The sequence below is a fragment of the Dryas octopetala genome, chromosome 4, assembly GCF_963921425.1.
Source record: "Dryas octopetala chromosome 4, drDryOcto1.1, whole genome shotgun sequence".
In the NCBI taxonomy this organism is placed as follows: Eukaryota; Viridiplantae; Streptophyta; class Magnoliopsida; order Rosales; family Rosaceae; genus Dryas; species Dryas octopetala.
The window spans coordinates 22398358-22415710 of NC_141369.1; the positions used below are offsets into that span (position 1 = coordinate 22398358).

The 17353-nt window shown below is 36.7% G+C and overlaps 2 protein-coding genes and 1 non-coding gene across 4 annotated transcripts; 1 reads left to right on the forward strand and 2 right to left on the reverse strand.

Moving 5' to 3' along the window:
- Nucleotides 1-5571: 5571 nt before the first annotated feature.
- LOC147288294 (indole-3-acetic acid-amido synthetase GH3.10-like) lies at nt 5572-9077 on the reverse strand. Of its 2 annotated transcripts, XM_086238957.1 has the most exons (5): nt 8878-9077; nt 8446-8798; nt 8075-8176; nt 7108-7928; nt 5572-6297 (listed from the first exon to the last, which is right to left on the reverse strand). In XM_086238957.1, the coding sequence occupies exons 2-5, from the start codon at nt 8778-8780 to the stop codon at nt 5756-5758; spliced, it is 1800 nt and encodes a 599-aa protein (XP_086095083.1). In that variant the 5' UTR covers nt 8781-8798; nt 8878-9077; the 3' UTR covers nt 5572-5755. The 2 variants fall into 2 exon arrangements, with proteins under 2 accessions (XP_086095083.1, XP_086095082.1); XM_086238956.1 differs by having other exon boundaries at nt 8446-9077.
- A 3117-nt stretch (nt 9078-12194) lies between these two features.
- On the reverse strand, nt 12195-14416 carry LOC147288295 (Pentatricopeptide repeat (PPR-like) superfamily protein). Its single transcript, XM_086238955.1, has one exon. It carries the CDS (start codon nt 14378-14380, stop codon nt 12419-12421), a length of 1962 nt encoding a protein of 653 aa, XP_086095081.1. The 5' UTR covers nt 14381-14416; the 3' UTR covers nt 12195-12418.
- Nucleotides 14417-14495: 79 nt separating this feature from the next.
- Nucleotides 14496-14567, forward strand: TRNAQ-CUG (transfer RNA glutamine (anticodon CUG)). Its single transcript has one exon. It is a non-coding gene; the product is annotated as a tRNA-Gln (tRNA).
- Nucleotides 14568-17353: the final 2786 nt, after the last annotated feature.

Genomic DNA, 17353 nt, shown 5'->3' on the forward strand with positions numbered 1-17353 from the left:
AGATAACAGCGCATATTCAAATCTGTCTTGGATTATGGCAAAGTATCTACAGGTGCCTTTGTCACTTACTGACAAAGCTCAACCGACCTCCTACATAATGGTACGGATGCTTGTAGACGACAAGACATATGGTAATGTCATCCACTTCTGATTGAGAGTTGGGAGAGAGAAAGAGAGAGTCGGTACATGGCAGGGACCAGTACCAATCAGCTTTGATTGCTTTGCGATACTGAAATTATTGTGAGAGCATTAGTGTCAATCGTCAAATAGGGAAATATACTAATGATTTGAGCCTTGTTTTTATATGCTCAAATAAGAAAAGGCTGAGGAAAAAGGTCAGTACACCTTATACCTCCATATACACCTTACTTTCTAAAAATGTCTGTTCTAGTGTAGATTTAAAATCAGAATAGTTTATTTTTTAAATTATCTATTAAAAATTATTTTTGTAAAAAAATTAACTTCATCAAAAATTATTTACTTAAATAGACACTTTGTATTTAAATAGTAATTTTTTGACCAAATTATTTACTTATTTTATTTATTTGATAACAGTTATATAATCGAATAATTTTTTATTAAATTAATATTTACAAAAATAATCTTTAACATGTGATCTAAAACATAAACAATTTCGATCCTAAATTTAGGTTTTTTAGGAGTGAGGTGACCTGCAAGTAGGGGTCGGCAATGGGTCGGGCTGGGCTAGCCCGGCCCAAATTTTTTGGGTTCGGGCCGGGTTCGGGCTTGAATTATAGAAGCCCAATAGGGCTTTCGGGCCGGACCGGGCCGGGCTTGGGCTTTAATACACAAGCCCAAGGCCCGTCCATCGGGCTTTGGCTTGCGGGCTTGGAGGGCCGGGCCGGGCTAGGCCCGAACGGGCGGCCCAAAATGGGCCCAAAGCCTATTTAGACACATATATATCTTCAAAAAAAAAAAAAAGGATTTTGGCTATATTGTGATTTGAACATGAGACCTCACATAACAAGCTTCAACTCTCAACCAACTGAGCTGACTAGTTTATTTGTCAAGTTTGTAAATCATAACATATTTAATAGCTCTTTCGTTTATTTACTTCAATAAATTATTAATATACTTATTAAGTTATTATATAATACTATTATGTTAGTAATAGTGTAATACCATAAATAATAAACTTTTAAAATTATATACACCATTACAACTATAATAAAACATAAATGTACATATATATTATTATATATTTTATTACATATTTTTATAAACAAACGATGCAATTGTGTTGTCAACGATCCAAACCGTTCAAATTTTAGTTCCTCACTCAAAGATAATTTGTGCAAAAAATTAGCTCAATCGGAGATGTCAAAGTGACATAATGGTGGTCAAATTAATGAACGATCGTGGTTTTTCTAATGATCATCGAATGGGTAGATGAATTTCGATTTAGCCGATTTTTTGTACTGATGATCTTTGACTATGAATATAGAAAATGAACAGGTCAGATTGTTGAAATCACGTTGTGGTCTTCATAATTATGGAAACAATAAGGTTTCAACGGGAAAATTATTAGAATTATACTCTTCAAGTGTATTTATATGTAGAAGCTCACATATCGATCTTGTTTTCAACGATCCGAACCGTTCAAGTTTTAGTTCTCCACTCAAAGAGAATTCTTGCAAAAAATTAGCTTAATCGAAAATGTAAAAGTGATTTTTCTAAATGTAACGGTGGTCGAATTAATGAACGATCGTGGTTTTTCTAATGATAATCGAATGGGTAGATGAATTCCGATTTAGCCGATTTTTTGTAAGGATGATCTTTGACTATGAAAATAGAAAATGAACGGTTCAGATCGTTGAATTAATGAAATGACAATTGTGGTTTAATAACTTTAATTATACTTGTATTATAAAAGTTGTATATACACATATACATTTATATTTTATTATACTTGTAATGTTGTATATAATTTTAAAAGTTTATTACTTTATTATTTATGGTATTACATAGTTTACACTATTACTATTTACTAACATTATAGTATTATATAATAACTTAATAAGCATATTAATAATTTATTATAGTAAACAAACAAAAAACTTATTAAATATGTTATGATTTCCAAATTGAGCTTTGGGCCGGGCTTTGGGCGGGCCTAAACGGGGGGGCTTCGGGCGGCCCATGGGTTTCAAGGGGATGGCCCAAGCCCAACCCAAGAGACTTTCGGGCCGGGCCGGGCCGGCCCAATTTTCGGGCCAAATCGGGCTTCGGGCCTAATGGGCCGGGCGGGCTTCGGGCCTTGGGCTTTTTGGTGAGGCCTACCTGCAAGTACTCCGGGTGGCTTTGCCAATTACCAACCAGACCCAACATTCGTTGGTTAATCCACACCACGTACATTGGTGCACAAGTGTCCCATATATCCTATATACTGGATTCTCTCCTAATTTTTTGTGTATTAATCTCAATCTAAATAATTTAAATTATGGTATTTTACATAATTAGAATTGTTTATTTTTGAAATTATTATTTAAAATTATTTTTATAAAAAATTATTTAATTATATAATTATTATTGAATACCAATAATGAGTCTAATGCACCGAACATTAATTATTTACATGTCAAGCAACATACTTACAAATTTAAAGCTGCTGCAGGTTCACTTTCTCCATGTCCTGTCACTCTCATGCATGTGGCTACCTGCATGTCTAGAGCTGAGCTGGTTCATCTAATTAATTGATGAAATCTTTTTGATGTAATACTCTGACTCACTACAAGTTTCTTCATGATTGGGAAAATGCTAATATACCGACACTATATGATACAGAAGTTTCTGGACCCCTTAAATGTACTTCTAACGTTACACCATAAAACTAGTAGAGTATAGTTTCCTACTTTGGATGTGGTGAATATTGACATCCCTGTTGGCACTAGAGACCGCCTCCATGCTTTAACCTATATGTTTAGCTTTCTAGTTTGTAGCCTCTCACTTGTATGCCCTACTCCTACTAGTTTGTTATGTTTTCGATATGCAGGAACAAGCTAGTAGGAGTTAATTAAGTGCTGCCTCTCGATATATGATATCGCTCTATATGATTTAGCTTTAAGATTTTGGACAACATCATATTTATATTAAATTTATTCTATACTTTAGAGGAGGATGAGGTGAAAAAATAGAAGTTTACTCTCAAAACATGATGAAGAAAACATCATCGAGCATTGCTTGCAGCGCTTGTCTGTATTAAAAAAATATTATCGAGCACTTGGTGATAAGTGCGTGCTAACGAACATGCACACCTGATCAAATATATATATATATAAAGTAAGGACAGATTCAGGTGCGGATGTGCAAATGTGTGAACATGTCATTGAATGCTTGGTAACTCCACCAAGAGTTCAATACAATTTTTTTAAAACAGGCGAGCAATGCTTTCTCTACTCATTTTCTTTTTTTAGGGTATAGGCCGATGGGTTTACTACATACCCTCTCCAAAGTTAAACCCTAACCTAAACGCCAACAAATTAAGTCATTATGCTCGGAGCAGAAAAATTTTACACTAATAAATGCTCAAAGCTAAATGCGAACATTCTACATATATATATATATATATATATAGAATTTACCCCCACTCAATCACAGGTTTTATCATGTTGTTATACATTACATAAATTTGTAGTATTAAATATAACGAGAAAAACTCTTATAAGATGGTTTTATATAATCATATATATGTTTTCTGTGTTTATTTTTCTCATTAAAAGTCTACATCAATGATAAACAAAAAAGGCGATAGAGAACTCTGAAGAATTCTAGAAACACAAACACATTTGAAAGAAACAGTACGTAGTAAACGACAATTGATTACATAATGTACTCAGAAAGACGGGCATTATATATATATTTTTTTGGGCCACTTGAAAGACATGCATCTTAATTGGTTTGTAAGTGATGAAAACGACAGCTGATTGCTGAGATAATATAAGTAGGGACCGTAGGGTACACAAGATTTTGTCCCCACCCCAATGTAATTGTTGAATTTTGTCCTACGTACCCCAATGTAATTGTTGAAGCATCTCCATGCCACATGATTCCTAGCTCATTTCATCTAATTACTGATCTGGTGTTGAAGACCCATCTACCCTGCATACTAGTTTTTCATCAAAGCATATATATCAGCCTGAATTCTTATTGTAAAATCCTACTCAATTTTTTCTTTTTAAATGTTAATTTTCAAATTTTGAAAACTTGTTTGATATGAAATTTGAAAAATAATTTTTGAATTTTAAAAATAATGACAGTAAAGGAAAAAGAAAGCCTAAAAAAAAAAAAGATGTTTTATTATTTTTAAAAAGAGGCTTGTTTAATAATATTTTAAAAAAAATTATTTTTGAAAATGGTCTGCCAAACATATATTTTTTTTTTACTAAAACATGATTTTTTTTTTTTGAACAAAAAAAAAGAAAAAGATTTTTGAATAAGATACCAAACCGACGATGAGAATATTGTCGATGACAGTGTTTTCTTAGCCGAGAGAGAGATGGTCTGGTGTGCATTCAAAGTGTCATTAGCCACTGCCCGAGTTGAGTGCCTACTTTCTTTGTTGAACGTACGTACAAGTGTACAACACTACACTTGGGCTATTCATGCAGTGGACAGCCCATGATCTAGCCACCTGGACCGAGCCCATTTCGCTGCATGGGTCACGAGGTCAAAGCCACATCATTGTTTTGTGTTCTTTTTTTTTTTTTTCAGTCATCATCATTATTTTTTAATTAGAAAAGAGAATTGAACTCTCCTAACGAAAAATTACCGTAGGTGTTGTGACAGGCAGATGCTCCTTTACGTCATTATAATTATCAATATATTTAGGGTTTGGGGTTTAAAGTTTATAGCCTAACCCATAGAACCTGGTTTGAGTCAGCATTATGTGGCCTTTCACTGGGCTTGGGCTCCAGAATTTTGGGCTGAATTGATTCTAATGACCTGTTGCCCGTTGGCTCCTCTATTTATCGTAGTTGTAACATTTTAGAATATTTTTTTCAATTTTTTTTAAAAAAGGGAAGGGTATGTATGAACAAAGATAGCAAACGAGAGTCCACTTGCCCCCATTACCATTCGTCCTGTTAGATGTCATAGCGATGGGGTAGGTTAGTACAAAGATGATGCTTTTATAGAGGGGTAGGGTGACTAAAAGTCTTGTGCTAGTCTAATGACAAGTACACTTCAAGGGTGAGGGAGTATAGATAAGAGTTGGCTTATGGCAGGGACACATATCGCATTCAATAAGTTTAATGATACATACACAAATTCATATCTTAATATAAAAAAGTAAACCTGTCAAAATTTTAGTGTAAAAAATGTGTTTAATTGTATACTATATTTGTCAGTACCTAAATTTTCAATCTATTAATCCTAATGGATCCGCTTACCTAGTCTATATCTATCCATTAAAACAACAAATATTTCTTGCATAATGACTTGTAAGTTGTAAGCAAGCAAGGAAAAAGTGGAAAAAAAACGAGGATTGAAGAAGCTAATTAAAGTTTTAGGAATGTCTATACATTGCATGTGCAAGAGAACCACACAAATACATAGTAAGAAAAACTTGCTTTTAACAGGTAAGCACACCCTCTCTTATATATGCAAGTTGTTCTCTGCGCACTTGATATTTTATAGAGTTAAACTTTATTTCTCAGCTGGGGTCTCGGTTTTTTTGACATGTGATTTGGAAGAAACCCACCAAAAATCACCAATACAATTAATAATGCTGCTAGTGCTAAGCATATGCTGTGCTGTAAAACCTTTTAATGGTGCACAAGTTGAGAATACTCAGGAGTACCTGGTTGCTAGTGCACCTAGGAGTCTTAAATTGGTTCAATGCTGATCCATTTCCTGAGAAATACTCCAAAATTTTCTTGAAGGTTCCTCTCTCCACAATGCGAAGCTCTAGAGGCCCAATTGAGTTGCTTCTCCTGGAGACCACATACCCATGATCCACAAATGATGCATCCATCTCCCTACAGCATTCACCAAGAACCCTCTCTTCAACCTCTCCTTTGATCTCCCAGTATATTATGTAGTGGCCTGGTTGGGTCACCACATCAGCATGGCTTGTGAAGTCAACAAGTTCAGCTCTAGATCTGGACTTGCTCAGCAATTGGGACCCCCTCTCAACCACTATTTGCAGGTCCTTTTCTGTGTTTTTGTCTATGTTTACTGTCAGTATAAGCTTTCTCCTGCAGATAAAGTTCAGTTTTGGAGTCCCTTTATGAAAACTAGCCACTTCCACCACATCCCCTAGCCTGTACCTATAAAGTCCTGAAAAATGGGATTTTGGGTTGTGAAGAGCTAGAAAGAAATTCCAATTAACATCAAAATAATAAGATAAATAAAAAATAAAAACAGTTTTCTTTACACTACATTTTACACCTACAAGGCTACAAATAGGTAAAGATCGACAAGAGCAAGAGTGTTTTTATTGCTACTCTTCTTTTTGCTCATTATGTGATGGGCTAACTTCAACACTACTTCAATGTAGATAGACACATCACACAAATATTAGAACTAGCAATATAGGCAAATACTTTTTTGGACCATGAACATGCATGATAATATTATGGTCTTTATTTTATCCACGTATCCCATACCTACCTAATGTATTTATCCAAGATTTAACTAGTGGGCCATGCAGCATGGAAAAGAGATGGTCTGCAAAATAATCAACAGTCCACATCTGTGTTTAATCTATCTTCTTTTGGCTTGTTGTAGGATAATATAGCATATATATGGCCGGTGCATAGACTTGTCCAATACAAAGGTCCATTAATGGGGATCATTTATGTGAGGACAACAGGTCGAGGTGGCCTAGGAAGGATGGTAAAATGTTTCATCTCCAAATTCATAAAAAAACGCTCACTTTCACATTCACTTGGGTTTAACATGCCAAATTAGATTTGAAAGATTGCTACACATGCATCACGTGGAAATGTCTAAAACAATTTATAACCGAAAATGTTCTCGGAGATCTGACATGTTATGTTATTATATTTGGATGATTAATCAGTTGAATTCTTGTTTTAACATACGGTATTGATCTCTATCTATAAAAAATAATCAATAGTAACTTACCAGTGAAAGTGGTGAGGACTATCTCATACTCTTGTCCAACCTTGACTTGGGAGAGTGGGACTGGTTTATCTTCTATGAAGTCATCAATGGATGGATTTCCATCATGCTTCTGTCTGTAAAGTGGTATGAACTCGAAGTAAGAAAAAGTGGGCACGACTGCAAAAGTGACATTCTCTGGAGGCAAAGTAGGATCCACATTCACCCCAATCCAACTCTCAGTGGATCCATAGTCTGCACTGATTAATGGCATATCCCCTGCATAGTGCCTAAGTTTTGTTAAGTATGGTAGCATTGATCCTGTCATTATTGAATACACATACTTAGCATTTGGCCAAAGCTTGGGAACTAGACCAAACCAGTCCAAATCCTCCAAGTCCTTGCAAGTAGCTTCAATTTTTGAAGCCAATATTGGCTTTGGAGAGATTATATCCAAGACAGCTTTTCTTACTTTGGGGAGATTGATTCTCTTACTCAGAGTGCCTTCTCTGATGTCAATGCATAACTCTTTCCAAAGCTCTTCAAAGGTGATAAAGCACTGCACTATGCTGTAGGTAAAGGTGGAGGTTATGAACTCTACTTGATCAGAGAAAAAGAGGCCAAGGAGTAGATGACAGTATGTGGACTGTTTGTTGTCTCCACTTGAAATGACTTCTTCTGGGCTGCAAGTGAAGGACTTGGTTTTTTCCTGTTTGATTTTGAATTCTTGGCTGGCATAGTAGTGAGTTGTGGCTGTTCCTGCTGTTAAGCCTCCCTTAGTTTTGAACTGTCTGCTGCTGTATATGAATTCAAGGATCTTCCCTCCTTCCCTTGTTGGATAAGTTCTACAATTAAGAGTGCGAAAGTTCAATAAAAAAAGCCACTTAAGCAAATCTCTAACAAGCAATTTTGGAATTTTGGTGTAAATAGGTTCATATCTATTAAAGGAAAAGATTCAGAAGTTGTAAAAGTAGCCTAGCTAATGAAGTACCTTGATCTGTAAGCTGCAGCCAACCTAAAAATTTGAAGAGTGGTCTGTGAGCTATGGCGTGTAAAGGGTACATACTTCTGCCTTCCTTCTGTGGTTCCGGAACTAGAAAAAACATAACCAAGAAGAAATTTGGACCCATCAACAGAATGAGATCGAAATATAAACCAAAGAGAGAAACTGGAGCTAGTGGTTAATTTATTTCTTTGTACTCAATACAACAGCAAAAATATTCAGAACAGATATACGATAACGAGGTCTGTTTTATTTAGTTTGGTAGGAAACTAGGATTGTAAAGCTGATCATAACTCAATCTTTAAATAATTTCTGACTCTTTCATACCTTAAAGAAGCACAAAAAGGTTAAGAACCCACCTTAAGGAGAGAGTAGTTATAAGTTGTTGGGTGAGTATAGGGGATGTATCCCCATTTGCAATTCTCTGAATATAAGGCTCCAAATCCGCATGTGATGCAAGGGGTACCAAAGAGGTGTAAAGTGACTCCAATGCACATGCATCTACCTCTTGGATTTTGATGTCCCCCAACCATTTCTTGAGATATTCCACACTGTGATTCTGCTCAAGTATGCGCCGGAGTGTCTGCGTTTGAACCCAACCGGCATTCTCCGATACGTCTTCGAACCACCGAATGATGTCATCGCCATAGTTGCCATTGCTCAGCAGCTGGTTATTACACACAGCTGGTTCCATTAAAGAGTTAATTTGATGCTGCAGGGTACCACAGAGAAGTGGTTCAGAAATAATAATAATAATAAAGTTGTTACAATTGTTAGTGGGAGGTCCTCACTCCTGTCTTTCTCTGGCAAATAATAGTACACAGCACATATTCAAAAATCTCTCTTCGGGAGTATCTTTCTAATTCAAGAGCCTTTGTTGCTTATTGAAATGCGCAGAACCCTCTTTCACCATAGAATGGTACGATTGCTTGTCGACCACAAGACATGTGTAGTGTCATCCTTTTCTCAAGAGAGGTGGGAGAGAGAGAGAGAGAGAGATTCTTCTTTGAAAAGATATGGGGACGAGTGTTAGCAGGGGACCAAAACCAATCAGCTTTGACAGCTTGGCTTGGCACCATGCCTACATATTTTCCCTCCAACCGCTTTGAAAGTGAGAAAGATATTATGAAATTGTGTCTCTTTCTTACATAAATGCGCTCTATCTCATATTGAGAGGGAATAAATGGGGGAGCTAACTGGTGCATATTTAGGTGGATGGGGGTCTCATTCTAATTTCCAGGGGGTGGAACTTGGCAAACCCAAATGCCAAAAAACTTGCCATTCCAGCTACTCATAGTACTACAATGATATCATTGTCAGAGCAGTACCTCTGCTTCTACAAGACAAAAAGTAAAAATGATGGAACACTTTTTCAGTCCAAAAAACAAGATCTTTTGTGCTCTATTGATCAAAATCTACAGCTTCTCCCTCAAATATTTACTAGAATCATACAGTTTAGTGTCAACTGAAACCCCTACGAGCCAACCGAATGGGCTTCGTTTTAACAACCAAAACCCCTTCGAGTCAACCGAAGCCTCAAAAGGATTTTGGTTTGGTTCCAATTAGAAACTCATTTCAAAGCCAACCCAAAATTACTAGGATCTAGAAGAGAGAAAACACCATACATACAACAGGCATCCAATCTAATTCAGACATGAAAGCTTGAACTATAGCAAACTTTTAGCATCTCCAACACAAACCGCAAATATAGTTTTTCAAATTGTACTCGGTTTGTCTAGTTGTCACTTCGAACAAGTAGCAAAATATGGTTCTTCAAAATAGCTACATTTCTTGTGGTTGATTCGGGCGTTTTAATTGGTGTGAGTTTTTTTGTTGATGTGACACATCATATCAATTTCCAAAAGCAGAAGGCCACTGTAAATGGAGATGATCAAAGAGAATCCACAAACGTCCTTCAAGAAACTGTTGTCGGAACTCTGACGTTAAAATCTCACATTATTTCACCTAACAAATAATTTTGATTTATTATAAGTTGCAATTAAAATTTATTTTTCAGTCTTTACATATAAGTATCCCCACTGAGACTGAGACTACCGCCTTAGATAGTTAGATCCCAAATGTTTAGGTTCTCCAAAATTTATATACCCCTTAATGTAAAAAATAAAAAATAAAAAATCCAAAAAATAGAACAGTCCAATTCATAAAGAAATCTATTCCTTAAACCCACAAGTAACCCAATTACTCATATATCGAATTACATTGAGGATTGAGAACCCACTTTATGATGTACCTCGGTCCCTCAAAATCTCAGCTCTAGCTCTACCAGTTGGATAATTTATAAGTGGTTGTGGTTCAGCTTCAGTTGCGTTTGGGCCCTTGGCATCTAAATGTGTCGACTACTAGCACCATTATCACATTTTCATCAACATACAAGATTTTGTAGGTTCACTTTCTCCTTGTCGCATCACTCACGATGGGGTCTCTCACATGTTTCACACAAGATTGTAAAGTCCATTTTGCTCACCACAAAAAAGTGGTGGTGAGCATTACCACTGTGGTAAATGAATAACATATGTCACAAAAATGTGGCAGGTAACACGTGTCACATATCCATTATAGTGGTAATGCATACATGGTAAAAATAATTCCATCATAATACAGCTATTTTCATAAACATGTTATGGAAAGGTACTAAGGAAATATATTTATTTGATAAAGTCTCTTGATTTAACATGAACTTCAAAAGTTTCTTCATGATTTAACATGATGTTCGGCTTTGCTGCCTCTCACATTTATCTCTTGGTTTGACACTCTGCAGATACAAGTGTAGGGAGTGAAATGCATAAAAGACTGCATAAAAAAACTAGTAAAAGGAAAGACTTATAGAAAAGAACCAGGTTTGTAATCTGGAAAATCCATGTTCGTAGACGTGTGTATACTCGAGCTGGGAATATCTCTGATTAGGATAATTTATTGTATGCACGGGCTATATATAACTTATAACAAAATTTGTTCAATTTCCTTTAGTTTTCTTCCGAAACAGTTCAGTACCGACTCAGTAGCATAGCATTCACAGGACCAGACCATTAAGGATGAACAGGTCTTAATACAAGGACATTACTGATGCGAATCCGCAATTAGATACACACAAAATTAATGTGACAAAGGTAGTCTACTGAAAGAAGGTGACAGTTGTCACAAAAAAAAGAAAATAAAAATAAAAAGCAGGTGACAGTTGGATGGCCTGATATTACTCAAATGACAGTTGGATGGCCTGCAGTTCAGCAAGTGGTTTACAAACTGAATGACAATAATACATAGTGTAGGCCTAGAAAGACAGGCATCTTTTGAAGTGATGAAAACAACAGCTGATATAACTATATAAGTAGGGTATACGGGATTCAAGGATAACAGAGACATCATATATTATTCAAATTTTTGTTCACCAATATAACATGAGTTTCTTACGATGTATTATGTATATAAATGAGGTTCAAAATGAAAGACAATTATTGAACAAAGCAACTATTTCCACATTAGTTGGGAATTGGGATACATAAAGTTAAAATAATAGTTTTTTTTTTTTTTGGTCGAAAAAGTTAAAATAATAGTTAGTCAACAAGATTTTGTCCTACCCCAATGTTGAAGCATCTCTATATCTTCATTCATCTTACTGATGGGGACCCATTTATCGTACTAGTTTCACCAAAGAATCGGCCTGAATTCTAATTGTAAAATGACTACAAAATCCACCTTGCAGACTTGATTTTGACAGCCATTCAAAGGAGAACCACAGAGATAAAATTGTATACCTTAGAGCTTGGACGTTTACCTGCATGAGCATTAATTCTCACAACTTCGTTGCATTTGCAACTTGCAATAAAATTCTAAATCCCCTTGTGAATTGGGTTTCATTTGGAAGGATTGGTCCAAAATAAACCTATTGTCTCTATATGAATCCCATAACCTTTTCTATCACATGTTTATAGGATATTGAATAGGATGCATTTTGGTCTTTCTTTAGATATCCTATAATATTATCTCCACTCAGTTATGCTTTTGAAATTAAGATCGTTCATGTGTGATTACTTGCTCTGGAGATGGAGAAAGAAAGCCACACCTGGGTACTGACACAGAAATCTCAAATGTATTCAATTCTTCTGCCATCCACTTGAGCCAATAAACACTTGCAGAAACATTTTTAAGGATCGATAACATTTGTGTCAAAGTTTCTTCAATAAAATGAATGATGTAATATACAGGGATTGGAGAGTGAGCATCAACTCTCCAACTTTAGATGGTAAGGCAAAATATGGGGAAATCTTTGAATTGGCTACATATAGTTTCTAAGAACTACAGCCTGCCTTAGACTCAACTATCAAAGAGAATTCGGAACTTCACTCGCCTTTTGATGCTACCCATTCGGTCATACCCAATACCAATCTTACTATGCATCAACTTCATAGCTAAATCTGCATTGCCTGCTTTCCTTAAGGCATTAATTAGAACAGTTCGAATTCTTCCTGGTATTTCCCTGCCTCTATCCACAATTCCATCAGCCAACTTGCAAGCTTCCTTGACACGGCCAGCTTTAACCAACGCATTGATCATGTCTTCAAAAGCCGTCTCAGGAATTACACCCATTGGTGCTAGATCATCCAAAATCTTGCAAGCCCTGGCTACCTTGCCTGAGAGACAAAGCCCAATTGAGAGAGCCCTGAAGGAAGCAGCAGTTGGTGTGATGCCCTTGTCGATCATCATGTCCCACAGCGTCAATGCCTCTTCATTTCTATGCTCCTTAAACAGTCTGCTGACAAGTATTGTGTATGTATAAACTGTCTGATCACAACCTTCATCTTCCATTTTCTTAAAAAGTGCTAAAGCTTCGTCAGTTTTTCCACATTTAGCTAGGGCATCAATAAGGGCATTATAGCAATATGAATCCTGTGGACATCCCTTCTCGATCATCTTTTCAAAAAGCCTTTCAGCTTCATCAACCCTCCCAACCTTTCCAAGACCATCAATTAGACTAGAATACAGCATAGCATTAACTGCCATCCCGGTGCCTTCACAAAACTGAAAGTACTCCATGGCCTCCTCCAATCTCCCACTCTTACATAATCCATTGACAATAACCCCATAAGTGACCTCATCTGGTTCAAGCCCATCATTTTTCATCCGCTCGAAAAGCTTCATTGCCTCTTCAATGCTCCCACATTTTGCATATGAATCGATCAAAGCTGTATAGATTGCCACATTTGCCTTGCAGCCCTTCTGAATCATATCTTCAAAAACAGCATATCCTTCCATACATTTCGCACCTTTACAAAGCCCATTGATGACTAAACTATATGCATGAGGCGGAATTTCAAGTCCTTTCTCTTCCATTTCTTGGTAAAGACCCAAACATGAATCAAAATCTCCTTCTGAATAACACCCCTGTATTAAAGTCATATAAGTAATCTTATCAGGTTCCACATTCCTCCCCTCCATAGCTCTAAACTTCTCCATTGCTTTCTGGGTTTTCCCTGCCTTACAATACCCTTTAATCATCGTATTATAAGTCACAATGTCCGGTGCAACTTTCCCACCTTCCATAACCTCAAAAACCCGCTCGGCCGATTCAATAAACATTGAATTCACCAATCCATTCAACAAGAAGTTATACGTATACAAACCAGGCTCAATCCCATTCTCCTTCATTCTACGCCAAACCCACAACAATTCATCAACCATTCCAAGGCATCCAAAGCTCTTAATCAATGAATTTGCCGCAGGCGAAGTCATCAAAAAGTTCATTCCTTTAAGCTCAACAAGGACACATCGAATGCGATCCAAATCACTAGATAAAGATAAAAGGCCAATCAAAGACACATAACATTCAAGCTTATGATGATATTTCTTTTGCTTTCCAGCCCAAGAAAAGAACCGCAAAGCGGTTTCGGGCTTTCCGCGAAGCTCAACAGATTTCAACACATATGCAACAAAATTTGGAGACAATTTAATCAAGAATTTGTGACAATAAGAGTCTAAATTGGCTTCCATATTCAGAGATCCATCTAAAAGACTGAGAATTTGGGCGACCCATGGAGATGGGTCAAAGTGTTGCGGGCTGGAGACTATGTCAGAGACATCATTGAAAGGTTCTACCCATTCTGGAGGAGGAAGAGAGTTAGTGAAGACCCACCTGGGATATGAACTGAAACTTGAGGTGGAGTGAGAATTTGAGGTTTTTGATGAAGGCCCACCATGGCTGTACGGACGGGGAGGTCTCTGAGGAAGAATATGGATTGCTGAGAAAGAGAAGGGAGCTCTCAGTAGGGTTCTTCTCATCAGGGTTTTGGGTGCTCGGCAGTGTGCTCACCAGGAGTGAAAGTGAAGCCGGGGTGGTTTATGAAGATCAAAATATTAAGGATATATAATAAAATGTGGAGTAGTTTACCACAACGGTCCCATGGTCTAGTGGTTAGGACATTGGACTCTGAATCCAGTAACCCGAGTTCAAATCTCGGTGGGACCTATTTTTTCTTTTTAGAACTTCCATTAATTGGGCCTATGAAATTGGGGTGATTTTTGAAGCTGTTGTGACCCTAAATATTTTTAAAAAATAATAATAAATTTGATTTGGTCTTCAAACATTGTATTTGTAATCTTTATTTATAATTAAGGTCGGGTGGAGGAAGTAATAAATTTTAAATTAAGATCTTATAGTATATGAAGACAACTAGAAGATATTGATGAACGTAATTTGGACAAAAATATTTCTCAATATATATATATATTTTTTTTGGAGAAGTATACGTATGTTATTGAATTATCATAAACAAGTGCATAAGATAATAAAATAGAGCAATTTTCGACCCACACTTTGAAAATCAGAAAACATAAACACAACTCTAGCTAGAAGATACGATGCCTAGCTAATTACTATCACCTATCACTAATACACGTGATTACAAGTAACAAAATGAAAAGAACGAGAAGGGGTTGGGCATGTTTAAGATGTTTAAGTCATGATATAAGTTACCTACATCTTAGTCCCTGATCTTTTGAGAAACCATTTGATTCCATGGAAGGTCTGCTGAGCTAATTAACAGGTCGCGTGAGAGTATTTCGTAGCGGTCGGGATTGTTGCTAGCATATATTGGGCTTGAACCCAACCATCATTGGGCCGTAAATCAGTCCGTGTTGGGCTTAGAGCATACATGTGGTCCAGAACATGGTAAAGCCTGTATCGGTATAAGTGCGCATAGCTGGCTGACTCGGCATTAATTGTGGACTGACACGTGTCCTACAAAGAGATTCGACGAATCATTTTATAAAAAAAAAAAAAAAAAAAAAATCTGTCACATGTCCCAGCATGTACAACGGTACAAGTTGCCTTTTTATTTTGGGGTTTCACACTTCGTTTTCTTTTGAACTGAGGTTTCACATGCACTTGAGTCGGAGCCCTGGACCCTATATTAGTACTAATCACATCACGTTTTCCTTTTTATTATTTATGCATATATGCATTTCGGCTATGGCCTATGGCCCAGTGGCCAACAAACCAAAACATCATACGTACCTTAACTTAATAAACATTATCTCTTCACCGAAAAAAATAAAATAAATACATTATCTCTTGGCCTAGCCACAATAATACATGCGGTGCACATAGAAAAATAGTAGACAGATTGAAGATAGAGACATCTGATGTAATTGAACTGTATTATGTATCTAAGTTTCTAACAAAAAACAATTATCTAAAAGATTATAAATAAAAAATGAGGAGGAACATAACTACACAAAGGCATCAAATTAGTTTCGCCGGATTCCCACCATTGACGAACTGATTAGGGACGAATCCATGATTAGATTTAGTGATGGGGTCCTTATCTATATTCCTTGTCATTTACACATAAAGCTGTAATTGCTATTTGGGTTATTTAGGTATTTCCTTTTATTGTCTAGCTGTCAGTATTGGGTTGGTTGTATTTGGCCAATTCCCTCTTTCTTGCTTAAGGTCACGCAAATGTTGCCTCTCTGAGTTGTATAAAGGCATATCCTTCCCTGGTGAAAGGGAGGAATGAAGTAAACTTTTAATTCAATATTTTCCTTTCTACGCTTTCTGTCAAGGCTCTACCATTTTGGTATCAGAGCCCTCTTTCCATGGGGAAGAAGGCCGCTTCTCACCTCTCCGCTACCGACATTCCGACGACGACGGAATTGGAGCTGGATTTGCAGCGTGTCCAAATCGCCAACCATCTTGACGATGTTCAAGGTAACCTCTCTTCTCTGACGCTTCGCCAGGACGAGCTTCACGAGAATATGGTGGAGATTCAGAAAGCTCTTTCCACTCTGACGCTCCAACAGGACCACCAAGTTTCTTTTCAGCGTTCGATTATGGAGGAGCTTCGCCTACTCCGTTCGGGACACACTCGCCCACCGGCCTCAGTCGTGCATCCAACGGTTCCGGTTCCTCATATTTCCATTGGATCTACTCAGATTCCGTTAACTGGTCCAACTACTCTGCTAGGCGGACCCATTAGGGGTGGACTAGGGTTAGATTTATGGATATATAGATTGGAGTTAAAATTGTGGGAGAGTTGGGGTTAAATCCTACCTAGGTAATACTAAAAAAGAAAAATTGCATGGGCTACAGCGCATGTGGCCCACAATGTTGATTCGTCCTTGAAATTGATCATGTCCATATATACGACTTAAGAGATAGAGAAGAAATGCAAATAAATCATATTAAAGACCTCTAATTCTAGAGTAATATATTACATGTCTAGTCATTATATTTATTGTCAACCACCTCATCTTTAACAGAAGAAATATTAATTTGCTTAATTATATAAATTGAAAGATCTTGAGAACAAGAGTAATGATACACTTATCACATTTTGAATTAGGCAAATTGCTGTTAACCACATTTTATATAGTAGTGAGACCTACTTATATAGTTGAGTACAATAGACATGTATTCGTTGAGGGTTGTATAAGTTGTAGCGCCCATACAATATTATTTTTTTTCATTAATAGTTTTCCCTAAATAAGATTAAACCTAATTATAGCCCTAAACCCCTTGACAAGGAGAGAGAACAGAGGTTTTTGGTTGAGTGGGAGCGAATACTTGACTAGAGTTGATCTTACGTACGTACGTTCTATATAGATCAATCATCCCTTTTTATGAAAGGATGTGAATCATGTGATGATCGATCTAACACTATACGTAGTCAATATGGTGCAAATACTTTTAGTACGTAATGCTAAAACTATGTACAAAATTATGTATATAGAAATTAATTAAAGTGTAAATCC